Consider the following 25,911-nt stretch of genomic DNA (forward strand, 5'->3'; position numbering starts at 1 on the left):
CCAAAAACAGCCTCTCAATTTTAATCTCAGCACTTTTTCGATTTTGTCTCACCTCCTGGTGCACTTATGTAGATTCCTTCCTTTTGTAAGTTCTTGGCAGAGATTGTGTTAGCTCCTACGTTCATTTTTCTCTCCCCAGAATTTCTTACAGTAACTGCTCTAAGAGATACCTCACAAAAACTGCTGATTGATTTATTTACTGCAGGTAGTTTTTTGAGCTGTCATTTTCCTGAAACCAAAATTGCTGCTCTCTCTCCGATATAACCACTGACTTGATGGCTGCCTGGTAGAAGGTGTCCCTGAGAAGCTCCTGTCCATTATTAACACCCTCACTCATTGCTGGGATTCCTTATTTCCAGTAGGGATGTTGTGATATTGCCAACTGGGATATGCTCGTGGCCTATATCAGATTCTTGATATTTAGCATTTTTGATGATTTGCGTGCAGTTTTTTAATGTATCAGTAGTAGGTTTGGAGCATATGAGTCTAATGTCAGGCCACAGTGATGATCATGACAGTGATGATCAATCAATAAAAGGCATTTATTCATTCAATTCTATTTTTTGAGTGCTTACTGTGTGCAGGGCATAGTATGAAGCACTTGCCATTTACGAGAATACCGTACTAAGTACCTGGGAGAGGACAATAAAACAGAGTTTTGATAGACCAATGATAATAATAATAATATTTGTTAAGTGCTTACTATGTTCCAGGCAGTGTGCTAAGCATGGGTTTGATACAATCAGCAGATTGGGCACAGTCCCTCTCCTGCACGGAGCTCACAGTATGAGGAGGAGGAACAGGTATCTTATCCCATTTTACAGTTGAGGAAACAGGTCCAGGGAAGTTAAATGACTGAAGTCTCTGGACTCCCAATCCTATGCACTTCCCTTTAGGTCACACTGCTTTTAATAATAACAATAATATAATAATGGTGTCTGTGAAACATTTACTATATGCCAGACACTGTACTAAGTCTTAGGGTGGATACAAGCAAATCGGGATGGACATAGTCCCTATCCCACGTGGGGCTCACAGTCTCAATCCCCATTTCACAGACAAAGTAACTGAGGCCCAGAGAAGTGAAGTGATTTGCCCAAGCTCACGCAGCAGACAACTGGCAGAGCTGGGATTAGAACCCATGACCTTCTGACTCCCAGACCTGTGCTCTATCCATTACATCATGCTGCTCCTCCATGTGAGCAGCTCCTACATCCCTCAGTTCCAACTATTTCCTACCTACCTGATGTTTGACATTCTCATTGAATAACAGACTCCTATTTGTGGTATTGGTGCTCACCATGCACCAAGCATCACATTAAGTATTGGGGTAGATAAAATACGTCAGATCAGAAACAACCTCTGTTTTACATAGGCTCACAGATTCCTACTTCTCTTTAGCTTTCCTATGCCATGGGGGCTAATCCTTTTTTTCCACGTTTTGACATTCCTGTCCACCCTTGTATTGAAATCTTCCATGATGACATTATTGGCTACTGGAGTTGATATGTTGAGCCCGTCGAGATCCTTATAAACTTCTCTTTCTCCTCACTGACCCTTATCATCATTAGGGCATATGTACTAATGTTTGAATTAGAGGCAGTTGTTGGAATATCTGTTGGTCACTTATGTCTTAGGGCAGATTTGTGAGGCCAGGGACTATGGACTGATTGAGAATCTGATATTTGAATGGTATTGTTTTGAAGAGCGGAGGCCTCTTCAGAAGAAGGGGGAAGCAGAAGCACCATGGCTTAGCAGCATGGGCCTGGGAGTCAGAAGGACCTGTGTTCTAGTCCCAGCTCTGACACCTGCTATGTGATCTTGGGCAACTCACTTCACTTTTCTGTACCTTAGTTACTGCATCTGAAAAATGGGGATTAAGACTGTGAGCCTCTTGGGGGACAGGGACGTGTCCAGTCTGATTAGCTCGTATCTACCCCAGCGCTTTGAACAATGTCTGGGACATAGTAAGCGCTTAACAAATACCATAAAAAAGGGGCCCATCACCTGTCTCTGTAGACTTTCCTGCACCGAGCAGTCCAGTTTATCCTCATTGACTCCACCTAGCAGATATGTAAATGGTTTGCTCACAATGTGGGGGAGAGTCATTCATTCTTTCATTTGATCATATTTATCGAGCACTTACTGGGTGCAAAGCACTGTGCTAAGCATTTGGAAAGTACAATTCAGCAATAAAGAGAGACGTTCCCTTCCCACACCGGGTTTACAGTCTAGATGGGGAGATGAGTACAGCTGCAAGATTTATTGGACTTTATGTCATATCCCAATGTAAGAGAGAGACAGGGACAGGGAGACTCACATGCACCTGAGACAGAGAAATACATTCTGGGCAAATGAGAAACGTCAGATAATCCTGATGCCATATCTCTTCTCTCTCCTTCACCCATCATCACCAGTCTACTCTCCTCTTGCCTTTTGGCTCTCTGCAACCATTTCTTGGGCTCATAGCAGCCTGTCTCATCTCTGCTGGCAGATTAGAGTTTGCTTCTGCACCCCCCTGCTCTGTTCTACAAATTGATTCCTTTCCTCTTCCTGCTTGGGCTTTATAGCACTCCTGAGACTTTCCCTGGGGGTGTGGAATATGGAATCTGTAGTACCCCTCCAAAGGCAGGACAGTTAGCAGAACTGTTTTTTGGTGTTTTTTTGTGTTTTTTTTTCCAGTGGGACATTCTGAGAGATAGGTTTGTTTGTTCTGGGATACTTAGTTTGTTCTGGGATACTTAGTTTGTTATGGGACCTGTAGATAGAGTCCTGAGACCTCTGAGGTACAAATTGACCCCAAAAAGGAAACCCAAATATCCCCAACTTTTTCTCTGGAAATCCTTACCACAAAAAAGGAGCTTCTTTCCTTCTTAATCAGCTTGACTTCACTGCAGATCAAGTTTGAGCTTCTGTCTGTGCTCTGCAGATGCAGAAATTCACCCCAGGACTTTCAGAATGGTCTTCAGAGAGTCCAGTGTCCAGGAAGAATTCTCTTCTTACAGATCCTCACCACGGAATTAGTAGATTTCTATGAGTTCAAACATTGAAATATGAATTGATATTAATAAAAGCTATCAAAACTTCCATCTTCTTCCTCTCTTAACAAAAGCATCCCTATTTTTTAAGAAAATGTAATCTATCTAATGATAAGACTGTGCCATTTAAATAGATATAAACTGCAAATTGGTACCAGATAATGAGTATTCTAAGGACACCCAGATGTATTTTATGCGGTCATCAATGTTATATAAATCGTTGCTCTGGCTATTCCCCAATTATGGCTAATGATATATAATGATATATTACTTCCTGGCCCCAAGGACTAGATGCTATTATTTTAGCATTCTTCTCAGTGCTGAGCTGAAGACCTCACCCATTAATCTAGGAGACGTAACTGTTCTGGCTTGTTGTGAGGATGGAACATGTCTACCAACTCTGTTACTCTCCCAATCACTTAGTACAGTGTTCTGCACACAGAAGTGCTCAATAAACAGGATTGATTGATTGATTGCTGGAGTTTTCAAAAATATACCTCATCCAGTTCAAAGGGTATGATTTGTTGCAGATGACAGTATGGTCTCATCCAGTAACCTCCCAGGAAGTATAGTAGAGTTCCTCAGTTTCATATGTAGAAGTGACAGTCTTGCTTTGTTTTATGAGGTTGAGTCGTCTCCAGCCCACAGCTCTCCCAGATCGCCCCACCTCCATCTGCAGTCATCCTGGCAGTGTATCCATAATTTTCTTGGTAAAAATACGGAAGTGGTTTACCATGGCCCTCTTCCACAAGATAACCTTGAGTCTCCACCCTTGACTCTCTCCCCTCCCTACTGAGCACAGGAGAAGTTTGGCTTGTAGCAGATAACCTTCCACTCGCTAGCCGCTGCCCAAGCTAGGAATGGAATGGCCAGGCCTCTGCTTGACTCTCCCTCCCATAGTTGAGACCGGTAGCATACTGGAAACTCTCCAGGTGCAGTCCAGCTAGGGGGAAGTGACAGTCCTGATATGAAATAATCCCCAGAAAGACGGACCATTTGACAGCTGTTAATGATTCTTGAGATGCTGGTGACTAGTTTCTGTATGAGCAGCAGGCCTCCTGCAAACAGTGCTCATCCTGGATCATTCTGTCCCTTTCTGTTCTGCATCAACTATGCCTTGGATCTGTATCCTTTAAGTGCTTGATTTTCCCCCCACCCTCAGTCCCACAACACTTATAGACATATCTGTAATTTATTTTAATGTCTGTCTCCCCTCTAGATTGTAAGCTCCTTGTGGGTAGGGAATGTGTCCACCAACTCTGTTGCATTGTGCTAGCCCAAGTTCTTAGTGCTTTGTGCACAGTAAGCACTCAATAAATAACATTAATTGATTGATTTATTGATTGATTCCCTTCTGAATGTTCCCCTCCTCCACCATGCCTTTCTTGAATCATTCCCAGGAAAAGCAGGGAGGCCTAGATGAAGGAGCATAAAATTGTGAGTCAGAAGACCCAGGTTCTAATCCTGGTTTGTCTATTAGTCTACTCCATGCCTTTGTTTCCACGTTTGTAAAATGGGGATGATAATAATAATGATAGCATTATTTGTTAAGTGTTTATTCTGTGCCAAGTTTCAGGGTAGATACATGACATACAAGGCAAACACAATTTCTGTCCCACATGAGGCTCCCAGCTTAATTAGGAGGGAAAACAAATATTTATTCTCCATTTTGTAGCTAAGGAAATGGAGACACATAACAGGTAAATTATTATATTATGATATTTAATTACTTAATATGTGTCATACATATTCTAAGCTGTAGATACCGGGTTACAATGCAGGTAAATGGCAGAGGCAGGATTTGAATCTGACTCCCAACTCCATACACTTTCTATTAGGCAAACCTCCTTTCCCTCTCTCTTAGACTGGGAGTCTGGAGTGGGATTGTGTCCCATCTGATTAGCTTGTGTTTACCCATGAGCTAAGCACCGTGCTTTACATGTGCTTAATAAATATCCTTATTACGATTGCGTTTAATAAATATTAGTATTATTGTTATTATTACCAACATTTCAAATCATTGGTATTTGCTGAGCCCTGACTGTGTGCAGAACACTATACAAAACACTGGGGAAAGTGCAACACAGGTGCAATCAATCCCTGTTCTCAAGGAACTTTCAGTCTACAGTAGGAGTAATGTGAACCATTGACCATCTCTCACATATATGTGGCTCCTGGAACTCAACCTCAGCACTTAATAAAGACTGCAACGTCTGTTAGGCACTCTTATATGTCTAACACTGCACTAACCACTGGGATAGATATAAACAGATCAGGTACAGTCCCTGTCCTGCATGGGGCTCACAGTCTATATAGAAGAGTGAATCCCCATTTTACAGATGAGGAACCTGGGCTACAAAGTTAAGCGACTTGCCCAAAGTCTCACAGCAAGTAAAGTGGTTGAGCTGCGCTTAGAACCCAGGTCCCCTGATGCCCAGACTTTTACCTCACCTCTTGAGTGTAAGTTTGTCTCTGGACCATAAGCTCGCTGTGGTAAGGGAACATGTTTATCAACTCTGTTGTACTGCACTCTCCCAAGCTCTTAGAACAGTGCTCTGCGCACAGTAAGCACTCAATAAATACCATTGATTGATGGATGGATTGATTGACTGGACCATGTATGCATGTACATGTTTATTCAGTTGTACATCGACTTATTCATTTTGATTATTCTGCCTGTAAATACATTTATGCCCTTCCAGTAGCTCCCTGTAGGCAGGGAACGTGTCACTTGGTTGTTTTGTTCTTCACAAGTCATAAGTATGGTGCAGAGCACTCAGTGAGCCCAAAATAAATTCCATTTCTACTATTAGTTCCACTATTACTATTCTCTCCTAAAACCTTTCATTATCTCTTCAATCCTCAATAATCAACCTTTAAAATTACCTGATATTATGCTCTGAATGATGTATTTACTAACTAAAAGTCATGATTATAAGCCTGCCCTAAGTTAGAGCAGGATAATGAGCCTTGAAAATAAGGAGGTATTAGGAATGGCCATTTCACAGGTTTAATTTCCCCATACATTTGACATGGTATACATTTGGATCTATTCCCTAACCTCTGGAATAATGGTATAAAATTCCTTTAGGTGCAATAGACTACACAATTCAATATCACTAAACTATTGTTTCATTGTTGTTTAAATAATTCGAAGCCGATTTTCACAACATTAAATGAGAAGTGGAAATATGATTAAGTCTGCAGGAGATTGCAGAATAGAAACATGTTCTGCTGACTGTGGTAATGGTTTTTGGCGGAATGACCTTCTTTTCTTCACAACATAATAGGTAGAGTTAGAAGGTTAACATTTTCTGAAAACCTCTGTTGCCTTTAACTTTCTCGCCATCAAGATCTTCTTCAATCATATATACAAATGTTTGCTCTTTTGAAAAATGAGGCAAGGCTTTTTAAATCCAAAAATCTGATCTGGTGGTGGAGAGATCATAACTTTATTTTAGCATCTTGCAATGAGGAACTGGATTGTTGCGATTTGATGAGGTCCTCACTGGGCAACGGTTCAACAGAAGAGATGCAGTCGATTTTGATTTTGCACCGTCTTTTTTTCAAAATAAAGTTGCTTCCCCTATGCAACAACATCTTTCATTATCTGCACGGTGCCCTCTTCTGCTCCTTGACACAAATCTGACTCAAGCTATGGGGTGAGTTTCCCCCAAAATCCACTCGTCGTTGATTGTTTCAGCCCTGCCACTGTTGGGAGTGGGAGGGTGGGGTGTGTTAGGGTGGGGCTTCCCTATAGCGCCTGGCTGGAATAAAGCGTAGGTCAGGCTTTTGTGAGAGGTGAGGTATCAAACAAGTTGTATCTCAGTGCTGGTTGTATCATCATGATTTTGTTGTAATCCTGGATAAGGTGTTATACAATACTGTCACTAACTCCGGGTTGTATTCGTCAAAGAGTAACCATAGCCCGGAAAAAATGCTTGTATATTTAAACTCATCTGTGCCTCTAGACTGTTTGGATTACAATTACAAGGGCATCTGGGAAAAAAGTGCATTGTTTCAGCCAGTTTTTTCAAGCGAAAAATATGAACAAATAGGTCTTTCTAAAATACTCTCAGATCTATAATATATAATATGTGGGTAAAGCTTCACTCCCAATTATACCAAACTGGGATTTTTCTTTCTAAGTTATTTATGCATGTACTCTTAGGGAATACTGATATAAGACGGTCGTAGTCAAGGCTGTAGTCAAGATGTAATCAAGTGCAAATGTCTGGTGGTTTTATGGAGAAGCAGCGTGGCTCAGTGGAAAGAGCCTGGGCTTCGGAGTCAGAGGTCATAAGTACAACTCCCGGCTCTGCCACTTGTCAGCTGTGTGACTGTGGGCAAGTTCACTTAACTTCTCTGTGCCTCAGTTCCCTCATCTGTAAAATGGGAATTAAAAGTGTGTGAGCCCCACGTGGGACAACCTGATTACAATGTATCTTCCCCAGCGCTTAGAACAGTGCTCGGCCCCTAGTAAGCACTTAACACATACCAACATTATTATTATTATTATTGCCTCATAAATTTTACTATAAAATGATAAGATCATATTGATGAGTGTGTGTGGACCCACCTTCTATGAAAACTGTGTTCATTTATACCTATTATAGACATGTATAGATCAGTGGAATTTTAGGGGTAATATTTTGCTGTGAAAGAACTTTGTAATAGTAGTAATTTATTATAATAGAAGTTATAGTACTTGCCATAATAGAAGTAGTGGTAGAATTAATAATAATAATAATGTTGGTATTTGTTAAGTGCTTACTATGTGCTGAGCACTGTTCTAAGTGCTGGGATAGACACAGGGGACTCAGGTCGTCCCACGTGGGGTTCACAATCTTCATCGCCATTTTACAGATGAGGTCACTGAGGCCCAGATAAGTTAAGTGACATGCCCAAAGTCACACAGCAGACAAGTGGCGGAGCAGAGATTAGAACCCATGACCTCTGACTCCCAAGCCCATGCTCTTACCACTAGGCCATGCTGATGGATGGGGTGTCTGAAGAGTTATGGACCTCCCAGCTGTGGAGAAGGTTGGGCAAACTAGAGACCAGTAGTTTGGTCTGGCGTCTGACACCTTGCTGTTTCCGCACTCTCTATGATAGTCTCCCAAATGATGTGCTGGCCTTCTCGATTCAGGTTTCCACTTCACTGTCTACTGTTGCATCACTGGTCAATATGCTGCCTAGATAAATAAGATTATGTGACCGTATTTAGCTCTGTGTGGTCAATGGAACTTTTTTTTAAATTGTGGGAATAGTTTCACTAGAGGAGGCTGATTCATAACTTCAGTTTTTCCGTAGATTGATCACTAGCCCATAACATTGGACTGTTTTGGCAAAATGGTTCATAATAATCTACGTGTGACACTGGATACATACCTCGAGGGTGCAATCATCAGTGCTTAGAACAGTGCTTGGCACATAGTAAGAGCTTAACAAATACTGTGGTTATTATTATCTAAATATGGCAATTCTAAAATGACTGTCTCTAAGGCCTTGGATGGTGCTCAAAGTCTGATTTGGAAGAGTTTTCCAGAGAAATGAAAGTTTCTAAACACCCATATTTGAGTGTCTATTTGCAAGCAAGGCAGTGTAGAGTAAATTGAGCAGGACCCGGCTCACTCTGCATCTCTGCTTCACCCTACTGACGATGGGGGATGGAGCAGGGGAAGAGTTGCAAACCAAGAGTTACATCCTGATATTCTGGGTTTCTATATCGATAGCATGGCCCACCCAGGAATATATTCTTGTTATTCGGTTATATAGCAACTTATTGTAAAGTGAATATAGTCAGTCAACACTGGCCCCATCCATTCATTCAATCATTCATTCAATCAATCGTATTTATTGAGCACTTACTATGTGCAGAGCACTGTACTAAGTGCTTGGAAAGTACAGTTCGGCAACAGATAGAGACATTCCCTACCCCATTAGGGGCTCACAGTATAGAAAGGGGAGACAGACAACAAAAGAAGCCATCCATCAAGAGTCACTTTTGCCTAGTGGAAAAAGCCCCTAGGCCTGGGAAGCAGAGGACCTGGGTTCTAATTCTGGCTCCACCACTTGTCTCCTGTGTGACCTTGAGCAAGTCACTTAACTTCTCTGTGCCTCAACTTCCCCATCTGTAAAGTGTGGATTAAATTCCACTCCATCCTACTTAGAATGGAAGCCGCCTATGGGAGAGGGGCTGTGTCTGGCCTGATTATCTTGTAGTACAGCGATTGGGGCACAGAAAGCATCATCTCCGTCATCATCATCATCAGTGCTATTCATTGAGTACTTCCTGTGTTCAGAGCACTGTACTAAGCCCTTGGGAGAGTATAATACAGCAGAGTTGGCAGACATGTTCCCTGTGCATATGAGCTTACAGTCTAGAGGGGGAGACAGACATCAATATAAATACATAATTTCGAATGTCATTTTGAATATGGGCATAAATGCTGTGGGGTTGTGGCTGGAGTGAATATCAAATGCCCAAAGGTCACAGATTCAAGAAAGTGCTTAAGAAATACCATAATTATTATTATCCTATTAGCACCATGCAGCCATTAAAAAGCATGGATCGCAAGCCTTTCAAAGAATTCCTGAATATTCCTGTGTTGGTCTTTCTTGGTTGGAAACAGTTGGGCAGACAGATAGTGAGTGCATCTGTGGGGTGAGGATGTGCTTGCCAACTGCTGAGAATGATTTTATACACTCTATGAGTGATAATAATAATAATAATAATAATAATAATAATGATGGTATTTATTAAGTGCTTACTATGTGCCAGACACTCAGATCCTGGGGAGGGGGGATACAAGCAAATTGGGTTGGATATAGTCCCTGCCCCACATGGGGCTCACAGTCTTAACCCTCATTTTACAGATGAGGGAACTGAGGCACAGAGAAGAGTAGTAACTTGCCATGGTCGCACAGCAAACAAGTGGCAGATCCGGGACTAGAACCCAGTCCCTTCAGACTCCCAGGCCCGTGCTCTATCCTCTGGACCACACTGCTTCTCCTGAGTACTGATCAGAAATGGAGGAGAGCAGACATGGCAGGGAGGAGGGTCACATGGAGCAGTCATCTAGATTCACGACAGACTGTAAAAATCATTCCCAGGAGTTGGCCACCCCAACCTGGAGCCTGGATGGGGAGTAGTGGGACTGAGGCTGAGGGCATCTGAGTTAGGAGTCCCGGCCAGAGAGTGGCCAGCCTGGGGGTGGTCAGGAGTGCCCGTGGGATGGGAGTTGGGCAAGAGGGAACCAGGTTTGCCTTGTTCCAGACTGGAGGTCAAGGGGGATGAGGATGAGCAACAGTCCACCTTGGCCTTCCACCTCCTGACCCTGGGCAGGGCCCATCTCCCTCCTCCCCAGAATCTCTCGCTCTGTCCAACTTGGTAGAGCGCCCCCTTCTACCCCCAGGTCCCCATCATCTTTGTCCCAGACCCACCCACTTTCTTTAAATTAACGAAGGAGATCGTCAAGAAAATCTAGTTATTTGTTCACCACAGTGAGGGGAGATCTAATTCATTAGGTCTTTTAAGCCGAATTGTGAGGAAATAATGGCAGTGTGTTCCGCTTTCAAGAGGGAATCTTAAATCCCTTTTTTTAAGTGGAAAAATCAGTTCTTCGGAGGCTGACATATTTTTACAAGATGAAGTGATTAGAAAATGGCGACTCTTTGGAATGTTGCCATTGGGTATTTTTTTGGGTGTTTTCAGGTTATCCTGCCTCCTGAGGGAAATATATTGCCTTCGGGGACAGAGGGAGGACATTGGTCAGAAAAATGTTTTGTTGTTGTTGTTATTTGTTGGGATACTTGTTAAATCATGTCAAGTGTGACAAGGCATTTCTTTGTGAATGAAGCTTAGTCTTACTAAGGGTTAGAATCAGAAAAAGGGCACACCACCATGGCTTAGCAGGAAAGAAAGTTATTTTAAAAGTCTTTGGGGAACATGTTTTTGAAACAGGAAGAGGCATACAATTGAGTTGATAATAGCACCCTGCAAAGGTTAAATCCACTAGATGAATATACCATATTTTTCACTGGGAACGTGTTGTCCTACAGCTGCAGTTCTCCCTCTGGCACTGCATAAATCCAGCCGGGAATCTCTTCCTGACACTTTTTTTTTTTTGCACTGAAAAATCTATTTTAATTGTGTGGCTCAGACTTAGTCACTTGAGTAAATAATTAAAAATAAATTTTGCCTGGCACAGGCATGGTTTCCATAGTGCATCAGTACGATTAGCAAGTTATTTAGGAAAACTCTGTTCATTATGAAATGAACAAATGCTATTTGGTGGAGACTTCATCCGAAGTACGAGGTGGTCATTTTTATCCTTAGCAGTGCAAGCAAATTAACATATCAACACGAGTAGAATCATGGTCTACTTGATATGCTTCTTCCACCCATCAGTGGTATTTATTGAGTGCTTACTGTGTGCAGAGCACTCTACTAAGCTCTTGGGAGAGTACAATGACTTGGGATAATAAATTTCAAGTTAGGGGAAGCAAGAGAGTTTAAAGACAGATACATAAATTACTGTGGAGTGAGGGATAGGCGTGAGTACCTAAATGTTTAGAAGACAAGCCTTCAAGTTCATAGATGATGCAGTATGGAGGGAAATGGGGTGAGGAGAGGAGAGATAAATCAGGGAAGTCTTCCTGGAAAAAGATGCAAGTTTAGATGACTTTGATGATGGGGAGAGCTGTAATTTACTGGATGTTAAGGGGAGGGAATTCCAGGCAGGAGGGAGGGAATGACTAAGAGGTCAGTGCTGGGAGAGACGAGATGGAGGCACAATCAATGAGTGGAATTTATTGAGTGCTTACTGTTTGCAGAGCACTGTACTACCAGCTTGATTAGGTTCCTGTTAGAGCAATTAAGTGAATGGGCAGGGTGGGAGTGGGAGAGGAACAAAGATAAAGTAGAATGAGAGTGCTGATTGAGCACCTTAGAGTTGAGAGTTAGGAGCTTCTGCTTGATGTGGAGGTGGGTGGGCAACCACTGGAGGTTTCTGAAGAATGGCAAGTCATGTCCAAAGCAGTGTTTTAGAAAAAAATGATCTGGGCAGCAGAGAAACCTGGACTGAAGACAGCTAAGGGTGGAGACAGAGGGTGTGTATGACATTACATGCATCTCTGGGTCCTTTTTTTTTGTACTTCAGTGCAGTCACTGCATCCCTAATCATCAGGTCTGTGCCCAGCCTGGCTCTTCTCACTTAGCTTCTGCACATATTTCTTTCTGCTCCTTCAGGTGGTAATTGTGGTATTTGTTAAGCACTCACTAAATTCCAGGGACTGTGCTAAGCGCTGGAGTAGATAGGAGGTAATCGGAATGGACACTGTCCCTGTCCCATCCAAGGCTCACAGTCTTAATCGCCATTTTACAGACGAGGGACCTGAGGTCCAGAGAAGTGAAGTGGCTTGCCCAAGATCACACAGCAGACAAGTGTCAGACCCAGGACTAGAACCCAGCTCCTTCTGATTCCCAGGCCAGTGCTCTGTCCACTAAGGCATGCTGCTTCTAGGTCTGTGAGGAGGCTGGCTCAGAATCCATTTATAGTTCTAAAGTGTCTCTGAGCAGGTGGGGAAGTGGAGGAGTCCTGTCCTTGGGTCATGATAATAGGAGTTGTTGTGGCTCCTTTAACTAGCCATAGACTTGTGTGTTGGAAACCATTCCCTGGCAGGTCTGTGTTATAGCCCATGAAGTTAACCTGCACACCCCCGCTCCCCGCCCCGCCCCATATAGTGCTGTAGGACTGGATGAAATGGTAAAGGAATTCTGACCTCATGAGTGGGGTTCTGTGGCTCTGGCCCAGACATCCCCCACCATTCTCCCCTGCCAGGGCCATATCCGTGTCTAGCAGAAACTGTGGGAGAAGTGATGAGGGGCAAGGTTGGGAGAATCTGGTGGGAGAAGGCCGGAGGAGCTAATCCTCCTCAGCTCTTCAGCTGCCTTCAAGACCGTCAGGCGCCCCCAATCCCCTGGAAACATTACAATAATAATAATAATAATGTTGGTATTTGTTAAGCGCTTACTATGTGCAGAGCACTGTTCTAAGCACTGGGGTAGATACAGGGTAATCAGGTTGTCCCATGTGAGGCTCACAGTCTTAATCCTCATTTTACAGATGAGGTAACTGAGGCCCAGAGAAGTTAAGTGACTTGCCCACAGTCACAGAGCTGACAAGTGGCAGAGTTGGGATTCAAACCCATGACCTCTGACTCCCAAGCCCGTGCTCTTTCCGCTGAACCACACTTTATCCAACTCTGACTTCACTGACACTGTCTTCTCCTGGTTCTCCTTCTCCTCTCTGGCTGCTCAGTCTCAGTCTCTATCACGGGCTCCTTCTCTGCCTCGCGGGCTCCTCCTCTACCTCTCATCCCCTACCTGTGGGAGTCCCTCAAGGCTCAGTTATGGGTCACCATCTATTCTCCATCTACACCCATTCTCGTGGAGCATTCATCACTCCCATGGCTTTAACTACCGCCTCTCTGCAAATGATTTCCAAATCTGCATCTCCAGCCCTGATCTTTCTCCTTCTCTGCAATCTCACATTTCCTCCTGCCTTCAGAACATCTCTACTTGGCTGTCCCGTGGACACTTCAAACTTAACATGTCCAAAACAGAACTCCTTATCTTCCCACCCAAATCCTGCCCTCCCCATGCCTTTTCCATGGCCGTAGAAACCACCACCTTCTTCCCTGTCTCATCAGCTCATAACTTCGGTGTTATCCTTGATTCTTTTCTCTCATTCAATCCAAATATTCAGTCTGCCACCAAATCCTGTAGGTTCAACCTTCACATCATTGCTAAAATCCACCCTTTTCTCTCCTTCCAGACTTCTTATGATGTTAAATTGACTCTGACCCATAGCGATGCCATAGTCACCTCTCTCCCAGAACGCCTTACCTCCATCTGCAATTCTTCTGACGTGTATCCATAGAGTTTTCTTGGTAAAAATATGGAAGTGGTTTACCATAGTCTCCACCCTTGACTCTCCCATGCCGCTTCTGCCCAGCACAGGTGACTTTGTAGCAGATTGGCTTCCAAACGCTAGCCACTGTCCTAGCTGGGAATGGAATGGGTTTGCCCCTGTTTGACTCTCCCTCCCAAAGCCAAGACTGGTAGAGTGCTGGAAACTCTCTAGGTGCGACCCTGAGAGGGGCCATTCAAAATGCTACCATGTTAATAGATGCATCAGCCTCCTTGCTGACCTCCCTGCCTCCTGTCTCTCCCCACTCCAGGACATATTCCACTCAGCTGCCTGGATGATTTTTCCACAAAACCATTCAGTCCATGTTTCCCCACTCCTCAAGAACCTCCAGTGGTTTCCCATCCACCTCCAAATCAAACTGAAACCCCTTACCTTGGGGTTTAAATCATGCAATCACCTTGTCTCCTCTTACGTTACCCCCCTGATTTCCTACTACAGCCCAGCCTACACACTTTGCTCCTCTATTGTCAACCTCCTCACTGTACCCCTCCTCATTATACCTTGATTTCGTCTATCTTGCCACAGACTTCTAGTCCACGTCCTGCCTCTGGCCTGGAGCGCCATCCTTCTTCATATCTGACAGATGATCACTTTCCCCACCATTAAAGCCTAATTATAAGCACATCTCCTCTAAGAGGCCTTCCCCGACTAATCCCTCAGTTCCTCTTTTCTACTTCCTCTGTGTAACCCTTGAATTTGGATTTGCACCCTTGATTTCTTCAGTCCTGTAGCAGTTGCGTTGTTGTTGTTGTCTTATGCTGTCGAGTCATGTCCAACCCATAGTGACACCGTAGACACATCTCCCAGAATGCCCCACTTCCATCTGTGATCGTTCTGGTAGAGTTTTCCTGGTAAAAATACGAAAGTGCCTCCTTCCACGCAGTAAAAGTGTCTCGGCCCTCGACTCTCTCCCGTGCCGCTGCTGCCCAGCACAGGAGAGTTTGACTTGTAGCAGATTGCCTTCCACTCACTAGCTACTGCCCAAGGTAGGAAAAGAATGGGTAGGCCTCTGCTTGACTCTCCCTCCTGTAGTCATGACTGGTAGAGTACTGGAAACTCTCCAGGTGCGACCCTCAGAGGAGCACTTATGTCCATAGCTGTAATTTATTTATTTATATTCCCTTCTAGACTGTAAGCTCATTGCACACAGGGAACGTGTCTACCAACTCTGTTATACTGCACTCTCCCATGTGCTTAATTCAGTGTTCTACACAAAGTTAACACTCACTACATTTGATCGATTGATTGATGGCTCGGGAGAACCACTCTCCACTTCCTGGAACTTGCTTTTTTGAACTCAGGACATCTATATATCTCTGACTACTAAGAAATAAAAGGACTCATTTGATGTATGCAGATCAGGTTGAATGACAGTATAACACTGCCATTTACATGAAAGCTGTAACTGGAAAATGAAAGAATAGTGTTACCATTTAAAACTACGTACATGTCGCAGGTGAGAAATTCACAAAAATTTTGAAGGAAACAAACCACAGTTCCAGGGTCGAATATAACCCTAAATACAAGGGTAAAACCAGATATGAAGATGAACTTATACAGTGGAAATTGAAGGGAAATTCCAGGCAAACTAAAATTATTCAATTTGTACATTAACTAGGCAATTCCCTTTGTGCATGGGAAAAGGCCAACTTTTGTTATGACTCTAAATTTGATTTCATCTTCAAACAGCCATTCACAGTGTTCGTGTATTGAGATATTCAGCTGAAGTGTAAAATGTCCCAAAATGAGTCTCCCACACTCCTCAGCCCAAATTTAGATCCTTCTGGAATTGATCGCTTGGCTGTAACAGAGAAGACCATTGTAGATTGCTGGATTGTGATCTCTTTGCTTTATATTACTGTTAGGGTAGAAAAAAAAAACACCTGGAAAATATTTTGTCAAAACACTTATCAAGGGTATTTCCCCAAAAATCTATAATGGGTAAGGAAAACGTCCTTAAACTGAAGTTTAGCAAAATGGGGGATTCTTATGCAGGTGAAAGCCCTATAGGGCCAAACTATATTTAAAGAACAGATGGTTGTGAAATCTCCATGGAATAACCCTAACTTGAATATTTTCACAAAGCGCATTTCCTAACAAATCTAAAAATCTACGTGGCTAGCCAGGGTGGAAACGACACTGGCCAGAGAGATGCGGGACCTGAGTTGTAATCCTGGCTCTGCCACCTGGCTGCAGTGGCCTTGGGCAAGTCATATGACTTTTCTACACCTCAGTTTTGTCATCGGTAAAATGGGGATAAATTCCTGTTCTTCCACCCACATTTTGAACTACAAGCCCCATGTGGAACAGGGACTGTGTTTATCTCGTATCTACCCCACTGGTCAATACAGTGCTAGCAAATGATGCAATTATTATGCCACCCACTAGATTTAAGATATGCAGTCTGATTTTTAAGTCCTACCTCTGAAGTATATTTTTGTGCATGTCTCCCAAGATTCTTAACCAGTGGTCATTCTCTGATGGTCCCCTTACCCTACTTCTCCTGGCAGCCCCCAGTAAGCAGCAGGGAGGGAGAAGGATAGAGCTGGGAGAAAGCCTTCACTGCTGCCTACCCAAAATGGGGACATCTGGATGTTGGGATTCTTGGATAACATTGGAACCAGGATAAAGGGTCCAAGGACCCCCAAAATATTAGGCTTGTTTATAGTCTGACACACACAGTAGGTCAAACTGGTGCCGTGTCAGTGGTAAGAATGCAGAGATGAGCGATCTGGCCTATAAAATGAGGGGAAAGTGTTTCGTTCTAGATGGGAGGGAAGCATACTGTCCTTACCTGCCATACAGGGCCATTCAACAATGCTGTGCAGGAACAGAAGAGGAATTGTCTCCTGCTGCGTTTGGATACATTGAAGTTTTGGAAGATGGGACACAATTAATCCTAACACAGAAGTAATCTGCAGGTTGCAGGATGCTGATCAGCCCTCTTTCTCCACCTCCTGGCCCCCAGGGGCCTGAGAATGTCTGAATTAGGGCAAGGATGCTAGGTTACAAGAGAGATGGCTTTGAGGATGGAGCAGAGATTGAACATTTTGGAAGTGGAATAAAAAATGAGCATGAGAGTAAAGAGCTACAAAACCACTGGGGCAAAAGACCTGCCAGGTGGTCAAAGTGAATTGCCTTATTAGACTCCTCCAGAGATGCAGAGAGAAAAGAGGAACAAAGGGACAAGGAAGAGGCCAAAGTTTGGGAAAGTTGAGTCACCTCTGGAGGGGCAGGGAATAAGTGTGTACTTCAATTCTGTGATAGACAATGAAACTTGAGTTTTAATATAGATTAAACCCTCCTTGTAGAGTGCCTTTCTGATGGAGATTCTTCTTTTCCTCTCACCTTCAAGCCTTCATGGAAAATGAATACACAGCAAGGCTTGAGGAAGGCCTTTGCATTATTTGAAGATATAAGACCACCTGCCATCTTGTTTCTAAAGAAGCACCTTGTCTTAGTGGCAAGAGCCCGGGGTTAGGAATCAGAGATTGTGGTTTCTAATCCTGGCTCCACCACTTGTCAGCTGTGTGACTTTGGGCAAGTCACTTCGCTTCTCCATGCCTCAGTTACCTCATCTGTAGAATGGGGATTAAGACTGTGAGCCCCACGTGGGCCAACCACATCACCTTCTATCCTCCCCAGTGCTTAGAAAAGTGCTTTGCACATAGTAAGTGCTTAATAAATACCATTATTATTATTATACCTGTGTTTCCAGGTATACTGTGTTGAAGACTGGTTTCTTTGAAGAGTCAGTGGTTCAGGACCAGCTTGATGCAGGCAGACAGATGAGCTACTATCGAGTAATTTATTAGAATCAACCTGTCCATGTCGCAAAATAGTGGTCTGAGTTTTAAGAAGCACACTCACAGGAATGCAAAGGATTATAAATCCCTGTGTAGGTTCAGCACAGTTTTATCAACTGACAATAAGTCTGAAGAAGCCATGAACCAGCTCAGCCCTCAGAAACCCTACTCCCAGTCATTGATTTTCTTTGGCAGCAAAGAACTTTAGAAATTTCACTACCTCTGAAGTAGACCAACCAGAAATTCACAGGCAGGTAAAAAAATTTAAAATAGAATCTAAAAATCTCAACGCGGCTGTTGACAGACCCCACAACTAAATGTGGTGGCAAAGAGGCATCATTGTTGAAAGTCAAGTCTCCAAGAAAAGTCTCTCTTTTTTGATGACCAATCCTGTTTTTGTGATGACCAATTTTGTATTTGTGTTGTCCAATCACATATTATGTTGGTCAATCCTGTATGTATGATGCCCAGTCCTGGATGCAGAAGAGATCTGGACTTACTATAGAAGACACCTACAGTGGTTCCATCAGTGCTACATATTAACCGAACTTAACATCAGAGGGTGGGACATGATGTCCTGGAATGTGGTTAGACCACAGTGACACCTCCTCAATGACCAGAGCAACAGAGCTGAGCAAAATGGATGAAAGCAGGATACCTAAACAGATAGGGGATGAACAAGGTAGATGATCTGAAGGCAAGGAAGCACAGTCTCAAACAATACAGCATAGCAGTGGACTGGTGAGAAACCACTGTGAAGGCCAGACCAGCCTGACAGGAAGCAGGTGACAGAGAGGTGGTTGTCCTTGATCAGAAATTCTATGTAAATTGGGATGCCAAGAAACAGGTTCCAAAACAGAGATAGATTCTGAAGGGGACCCACTGGCTAGCACAGCAAGTATTTCTAGACATATGTGATATGTGAAAACAGTGTGGGAATGAATCAGTATTTTCTGCCAAACATGTGTGTTTGTGTGTATGTGTGTGTGCATATGTATGTGTGTATACATATAAAAATATTTGTTAAGATGACACTCTGATCTCTATACATCTGTATATATATATCTGTATATATATCTAATATATATACACACAAATTAATTCAATCATTCAATAGTATTAATTGAGTGCTTACTTTGTGCAAAGCACTGTACTAACTGCTTGGAATGTAAAATTAGGCAACAGATAGAGAACATCCCTGCCCAGTGACGGGCTCAAAGTCTAAACGGAGGAGACAGACAGTAAAGCAAAACTGAACAAAACAAAAACAAGACAACATTATCAAGATAAATAGAATCAAGGGGATGTACACCTCATTAAGAAAATAAATAGGGTAATAAATAATACATACAAATGAGCACAGTGCTGAGGGGAGGGGAAAGGGGAAGACCAGAGGGAGGGAAGGGGGAGGGGAGGAGGAACAGAGGGAAAGGGGGGCTCAGTCTGGAAAGGCCTCCTGGAGGAGGTGAGCTCTCAGTAGGGCTTTGAAGACGGGAAGAGAGTTAGTTTGGCGGATGTGTGTATGTGTGTGTGTGTGTGTGTGTGTGTATGTACACACACACATAAGTATACATATATGTATGTATATATATATATATTTATTTATGTATATATATATGTGTGTATATCAGCACTTCTCTGTCACCTAAGCACTTAGGTACATTAACCTCCCACAACAATGATGTACATAGCTTGCATACCAAATGCTAATAATAATAATAATGATGTTATTTGTTAAGTCCTTTCTATGTGCCAAGCACTGTTCTATGCGCCACGATAGATAGAAGGTAATCTGATTGTTCCCTGTGGGGCTCACAGTCTTAATCCCAATTTTACAGAGGAGGTAATTGAAGCACAGAGAAGTTAAATGACTTGCCCAAGGTCACACAGCAGACAAGTGTTGGAGTCAAAATTAGAACCCATGACCTCTGACTCCCAAGCCCGTGACCTTTCCACTAAGCCAACCTGCTTCTCTATAGATCTATATAGATAAAGAAATATAGATATATATGTATATATATGTACATATGGATCTCAATATGTCTAGATATATATAATATACATACAGATATATCTAACTATATCTAACTATATATATATACACAGATCATAGTGGTGTCAACGTAATCAATGTTGGTATTTGTTAAGCGCTTCTTATGTCCTGAGCACTGTTCTAAGCGCTGGAGTCAATACAGGGAAATCAGGTTGTCCGACGTGGGGCTCACAGACTATCTCTTTGAGAGTATGGATCAGATCTACCAAGAGCATCGCACTCTCCCAAGCACCTAATACAGTGTTCTCAACACAACAAACATTCAGTATATTTCCTTGCCTGAATGATGTGGCTAGGAGACTACTGATGATTACATTCAGTTTCAGCAATGAAGTGAACTAGTTTACACTCAGCTTTTATTCTTGTCCCTTTTATGAAGCTTAAATGCTATGAATATAGTTACCACTTCTATCTGCAGAGGGAAAAATAATCCTTTGTTTTTAATATATCTTTTTATTAATAATAATAATGTTGGTATTTGTTAAGTGCTTACTATGTGCTGAGCACTATTCTAAGCACTGGGGTAGATACAGGGTCATCAGGTTGTCCCACGTGAGGCTCACAGTCTTAATCCCCATTTTTCAGATGAGGTAACTGAGGCACCGAGAAGTGAAGTGACATGCCCAGAGTCACACAGCTGACAGGTGGCAGATCCGGGATTGGAACCCATGACATCTGACTCCTAAGCCCATGCTCTTTCCACTGAGCCACACTGCTTATCCGTATTACCCTTTTCTATTTATACCCAGCCAGAATTTATTTTAGCATCTCTCTCCTTTGCCAGATCTAAATTCCTCAGGAGCAGAAATCACATCTCCTAATTCTACTCTACCTTCCCAAGTACTTGGCACAGAGTAGATGCTCAGAAAATGTTATTGATTGATTGATTGATCAGTGGCGATGCATTGCCCTGAGCCATCTACCCTCTTTCATCTCATCCCCCTGTGCCCAAGACCGTGAGATGACTTGTCAGAAGAACAGGTGTAATTTGTGGTCACAGAGAGGAACATCTCTGAGACTTCAGCAGCAGCAGTAACCTCGGTGCAGTCATCCATTTGACATTCCATCATTGAGAATAATCACTCAGAATCTATCAATCAGTGTATTTACTGAGCGCTTACTGTGTGCTGAGCGCTTACTGTGTGAGAGCTCTGTACTGGGGAAAGTACAAAACAGTAGAATTGGTTGACACAGTTCATGCCTTGCAGTCTAGAGGGGGAGACAGACATTAAAATAAATTACAGGTATGGTAAATGGTGGAGTGAAAGACTTATAATAATAATGTTGGCATTTGTTAAGTGCTTACTATATTCAGAGCACTGTTCTAAGCGCTGGGGTAGATACAGGGTAATCAGGTTGTCCCATGTGAGGCTCACAGTCTTCATCCCCATTTTACAGATGAGGGAACTGAGGCACAGAGAAGTTAAGTGACTTGCCCACAGTCACACAGCTGACAAGTGGCAGAGCCGGGAGTCGAACCCATGACCTCTGACTCCGAAGCCCAGGCTCTTTCCACTGAGCCACGCTGCTTCCCAGCATGTACTTATGTACTTATGTACATTAGGGCTATGGGCTGAGTGAGGGGGCGACTATCAAGTGCTTAAAGGGTGCAGATTGGATTCCATTGAGAAGCACTGTGGCTTACTGGAAAGAGCACGGGCTTGGGAGTCAGAGGTCATGGGTTCAAATTCCAGCTCTGCCACTGTCAGCTGTGTGACCTTGGGCAAGCCACTTAACTTCTCTCTGCCTCAGTTACCTCATCTGTAAAGTGGGGATGAAGACTGTGAGCCCTACAGGGACGACCTGATTACCTGGTATCTACCTCAGCACTTAGAACAGTGCTTGGCACATAGCAAGCACTTAAATACCAACATTATTATTATTAACTCAAAGTACTCGGCAGGTAGAGGAAATGAGGGCTTAGCCAGGGTAGATTTCTTTCAGAGAAGCAGTGTGGTTCAGTGGAACGAGTCAGGGCTTGGGAGTCAGAGGTCACAGGTTTGAATCCCGGCCCTGCCACCTGTCAGCTGTGTGACTTAACTTCTCGGTGCCTCAGTTCCCTCATCTGTAAAAATGGGGATTAAGACTGTGAGCCTCACGTGGGACAACCTGATGACCCTGTATCTACACCAGCGCTTAGAACAGTGCTTGGCACATAGTAAGTGCTTAACAAATACCAACATTATTATTATTAACTCAGAGAAGTGGGCAGGTAGAGGAAATGAGGGCTTAGGTCAGGTTTCTTGAAGGAGATGTGATTTTAAGAAGACAGTGAGGAAAGGAAGAGAGATGGTGTGTCAGCTGTGAAGCAGGAGGGGATTCTGGGCCAGAGGGAGAATGTGGGCAAGTCAGCAGTGAGGTAGGTGAGAAAGTGGCATAGAGAGTAGGTTGATATTAGAGGAGCAAAGTGTGCAGGCTGGGTTGTAGTAAGAGATCAGGAAAGCAAGGGTGGAGCAGTCATTTTCACTTTTCTGTGCAAACCAAGGCGCAAGCAGAAACAAGAAATGAAAAGCACAATAATGAACAATGAAGCTGGTCTCTCACTGGTCCAGCCACCTCTCTTGTCCCAAGCTCCCCTGGCTCATCTTTCTCTAGCCTCTCCCCTTCGCACGCCCACTCTCGCCTCCATCACACTACTTGGCGATGTCCTTAAGATACTAGAAAGCAGTATCATATATCTGGGAATGCTATTTGGAAACAGAGCCCGTAAGAAGAAAGGGCCGGAAGTTGAAGGAAACATTCTACTGTGGAACATAATTCAGATGAAAAGAATAAAGGTGTTAGATATTCAAATCTGGAGGGATATTAAAAATGTTATCACTATCATGAACTTATATAAGATGAATTTTTAAGTAATCCTCCCTCAGTATTGAAATAAAATTACCATACGCATGAAAACATTCCAGGCAGTATACAGATGTATTAAGATAATAACGTATTTTTTTTAATGTTATAAAGACCACATATCTAAATGTGGTTCTATTAGGGCAAAAAGGTAAAAATTAAGCACAGATTTCACTGATAAATTATCCATGATACCTATAAACATTATATTTCCCAGATTTTCTGTGGCTATCATTGAAAGAACTTTTATACAAACTGCCTGTAAAATGGTGTGTATGCTTCAATAAGGTTGATGTGAGTAAATACTCCTCCTGAAATACTATTTTTTCTTCAATATAGAAAGTCATATGATGACATCGGTACCTCCATTCAATGATATAAATGTTTTCCTTTTTTTTCTCTTTTCTTCATACATTTAAATATTGTTTGTAATAGAGTCAAAGCCAATCAACTCCTGAAGGGAGGTCAGAAAGGCTATTGGTTCTGTAAACTAATTTTATTGTCTTCATATTTTTAAATACTATAATTCATATAAAATGACAACAGACGTTTACTATATTTACAATATTATGTTTCTCTCTGCATTAAGATTATCAGCTTCTCATGAAAATATTCCATAGTAATGAAAATAATATCTATCTGTTTACTCTCATCATTCATTTCATTTCAGGTTATGACTACTGACTAAGAAAACATCTTCAAGGCATCAGCAAGTATGTCCAAGGGGAAAAATGTGGTTTGAGTCTGCAGACATCTTTGCATGTAAGCCTTAGCAAACTAGATTTTATTCTGAAATAATTCAATCATAAAGAAAATATCATTCTATTAAACATTAAATTGAAAAAACATTGATTCATTTTTTTCCCCTTTTGCAGCAGGATTCCATTTTCTTGCTTTAAGAGATAATACAATGTTTCCTGTCTTCTTTAGGTTAGCTTGCCCTCTATTTGAAGATCACCTAGGCTGACTAGAGCTAAGGGACAAAGACTTTCCTTATTGGACGGCGGCCTCAATCACAGATCTACATCTAGGTGCGTTAGTGATCATTTTAGTGGTTAGTGCCTGTGTGTTAATTTTCCGTTTCTCAAGGATGATAAGCAAGGTGTTAGTGGGGAAAAGTAAAAAATAAGAGCAAAAAATCTCCTGCCTTCTCTTCCTCAAGACATCAATAATGTTGCAAAAAAGGGAATATGATCTTTAGCTAGTTTAAACAGAGAAGCAGCATGGCTCAATGGAAAGAACTTGGGCTTAGGAGTCAGAAGTCATGGGTTCTAATCCTGACTCTGCCACCTGTCAGCTGTGTGACTTTGGGCAAGTCACTTAACTGCTCTGTGCCTCAGTTACCTCATCTGAAAAATGGAGATTAAGACTGTGAGCCTCACGTAGGACAACCTGATTACCCTGTATCTACCCCAGCACTTAGAACAGTGCTCAGCACATAGTAAGCACTTAACAAATACCAACATTATTATTATTATAAAAAAGATATATTAAAAACAAAGGATTATTTTTCCCTCTGCAGATAGAAGTGGTAACTATATCCATAACATTTAAGCTTCATAAAAGGGACAAAAATAAAAGCTGAATATAAACTAGTTCACTTCGTTGCTGAAACTGAAGGAAATCCATCTGTGGTCTCCTAGCTACATCAGTCAGTCAAGGGAATATACTGAACGCTTGTTGTGTTGAGAACACTGTATTAGGTGCTTGGGAGAGTGCGATGCTCTTGGGAGATCTGATCCATGCCCTCAAAGAGATAATAGTCCGGTGGGAGAGCCAGGCAACAAAATAAATACTGTATGTAACCATGTAAGTGTCATTTTTCACTCAAGTGAGCATATCGTTTCCTTACTATTCAAACTTTTTTGAGACTTGTCCGTCCTTGGAACAAGTAAAGCTCTGGAGTGCAGGCTAACTATAGAAAGCGTGTATTCTTTCTTCTATGTAGATATATTAATTTTGACAGGGAAACTCAAAAAATTTGCCCTTTTGATCTCTTGAAACACTTCTGAGACTGAAAAATTCTTTTTGGAGAAAAATATAAATCCAACAAAGCAGAGCTAAGCAAACTCCTAGCCCGAGCTCCGCAGTGTCAAGGTGATTTTATGTCTATGTGTGATTAATAGAACAATCTGTGCATATAAAGCGGTACAAAATTTGGATATATAGTCCCAAATCTAGTCTTCGGCCCACAGGAGAACACACTCTCATAAGCCAGTTGTAGGTTTATTTCAGGTGGACTTGGGTCAGGAGGGGCGGGGAGGGGTGGGGGGAGATGGATCTCTTGTTTCTCCCCCTGACACAACTCTCCCCAACCTTTATATGGCAATCATTGGTGGACTTCATAACACTCCCATTTCACCTTACCTTCTCCTCTGATGTGCCTTAAGAGGCAAACTGAGGAACAGGCTTGCATATACCTTCAGGTTAGCTCTTGCTTCATAAAATGGTTATTTCACTAATGAGAACATTACTAAATTACTAAGATGTTTTTTACTTTTCACTTTTCTTTATTGCAGCTTGACTTTGGGACCCCTTTTATAATGAGGAAAAACGGGATGTTTTATTCTCTTCTTCTCTTGCCCGTTCTTAGAGTAAGTATCACCATTGTTTTCCTTTTCTACCTATTTGCATTTTCTTCATGAAGGCCTGGAACATCTGCAGTACTGTGGCCCCGTTAACAGCAACTGAAAAACATGGGCTACAGTGAAAAAGATTTCTTTTTCAATTGAGTGTAAATTCTGAATCACCCAGAAAAAAACACTTAAGGAGAAAGGAGTGAAAGGAGAACAGAACAGTTTGAAATAGAATTTGTGTCATCTGCTGACACTCTATTATTTATGACAGGCTTTCTGAGGAGAGTGGAGAGTTGTCAGAAACAATTAATCGATCAATCAAAAACAACACTAATTTTGCAATATGAAGAGCACCGTTCTAAGGGTTGGAAACAGTAGAAGGGGATGAGTACATAAACCGCCTCTGGCCCACATTAAGCTCACAGTCCAAAAGGGTGGATGTTTAGACCACAGGGTGGAAATAACCAAACAAAACTAAAGCAAACCAGAAACCCCAATTCAAACCATCTCAACCTTTGCAATGCAGGGGCAGACTGAGAAAATAACCTCTGGCCCTCAGCTTGCTCCCCCCAAATCCCTAGATCCTAATTAGGGTGT

The 25,911-nt window shown here is 42.5% G+C and overlaps 1 protein-coding gene and 1 non-coding gene across 2 annotated transcripts in view; one reads left to right on the plus strand and one right to left on the minus strand.

Annotated features, from left to right (window-relative positions):
* The window catches only part of CALCRL (calcitonin receptor like receptor), a 151,499-nt gene that overhangs the window by 64,075 nt on the left and 61,513 nt on the right, over positions 1–25,911 (plus strand). Inside the window, exons 2-4 of the mRNA XM_029072267.2 lie at positions 23,409–23,500; positions 23,669–23,769; positions 25,258–25,332. Coding sequence (XP_028928100.1) covers positions 25,282–25,332 — 51 coding nt within the window. The 5' untranslated portion in view covers positions 23,409–23,500; positions 23,669–23,769; positions 25,258–25,281. The remainder of the gene's footprint in view (positions 1–23,408; positions 23,501–23,668; positions 23,770–25,257; positions 25,333–25,911) is intronic.
* LOC114814379 lies at positions 14,980–15,117 on the minus strand. The gene has a single exon (XR_003762177.1). It is a non-coding gene; the product is annotated as a small nucleolar RNA SNORA7 (small nucleolar RNA).

The sequence above is a fragment of the Ornithorhynchus anatinus genome, chromosome 9 (assembly GCF_004115215.2).
Source record: "Ornithorhynchus anatinus isolate Pmale09 chromosome 9, mOrnAna1.pri.v4, whole genome shotgun sequence".
Taxonomy (NCBI): Eukaryota; Metazoa; Chordata; class Mammalia; order Monotremata; family Ornithorhynchidae; genus Ornithorhynchus; species Ornithorhynchus anatinus.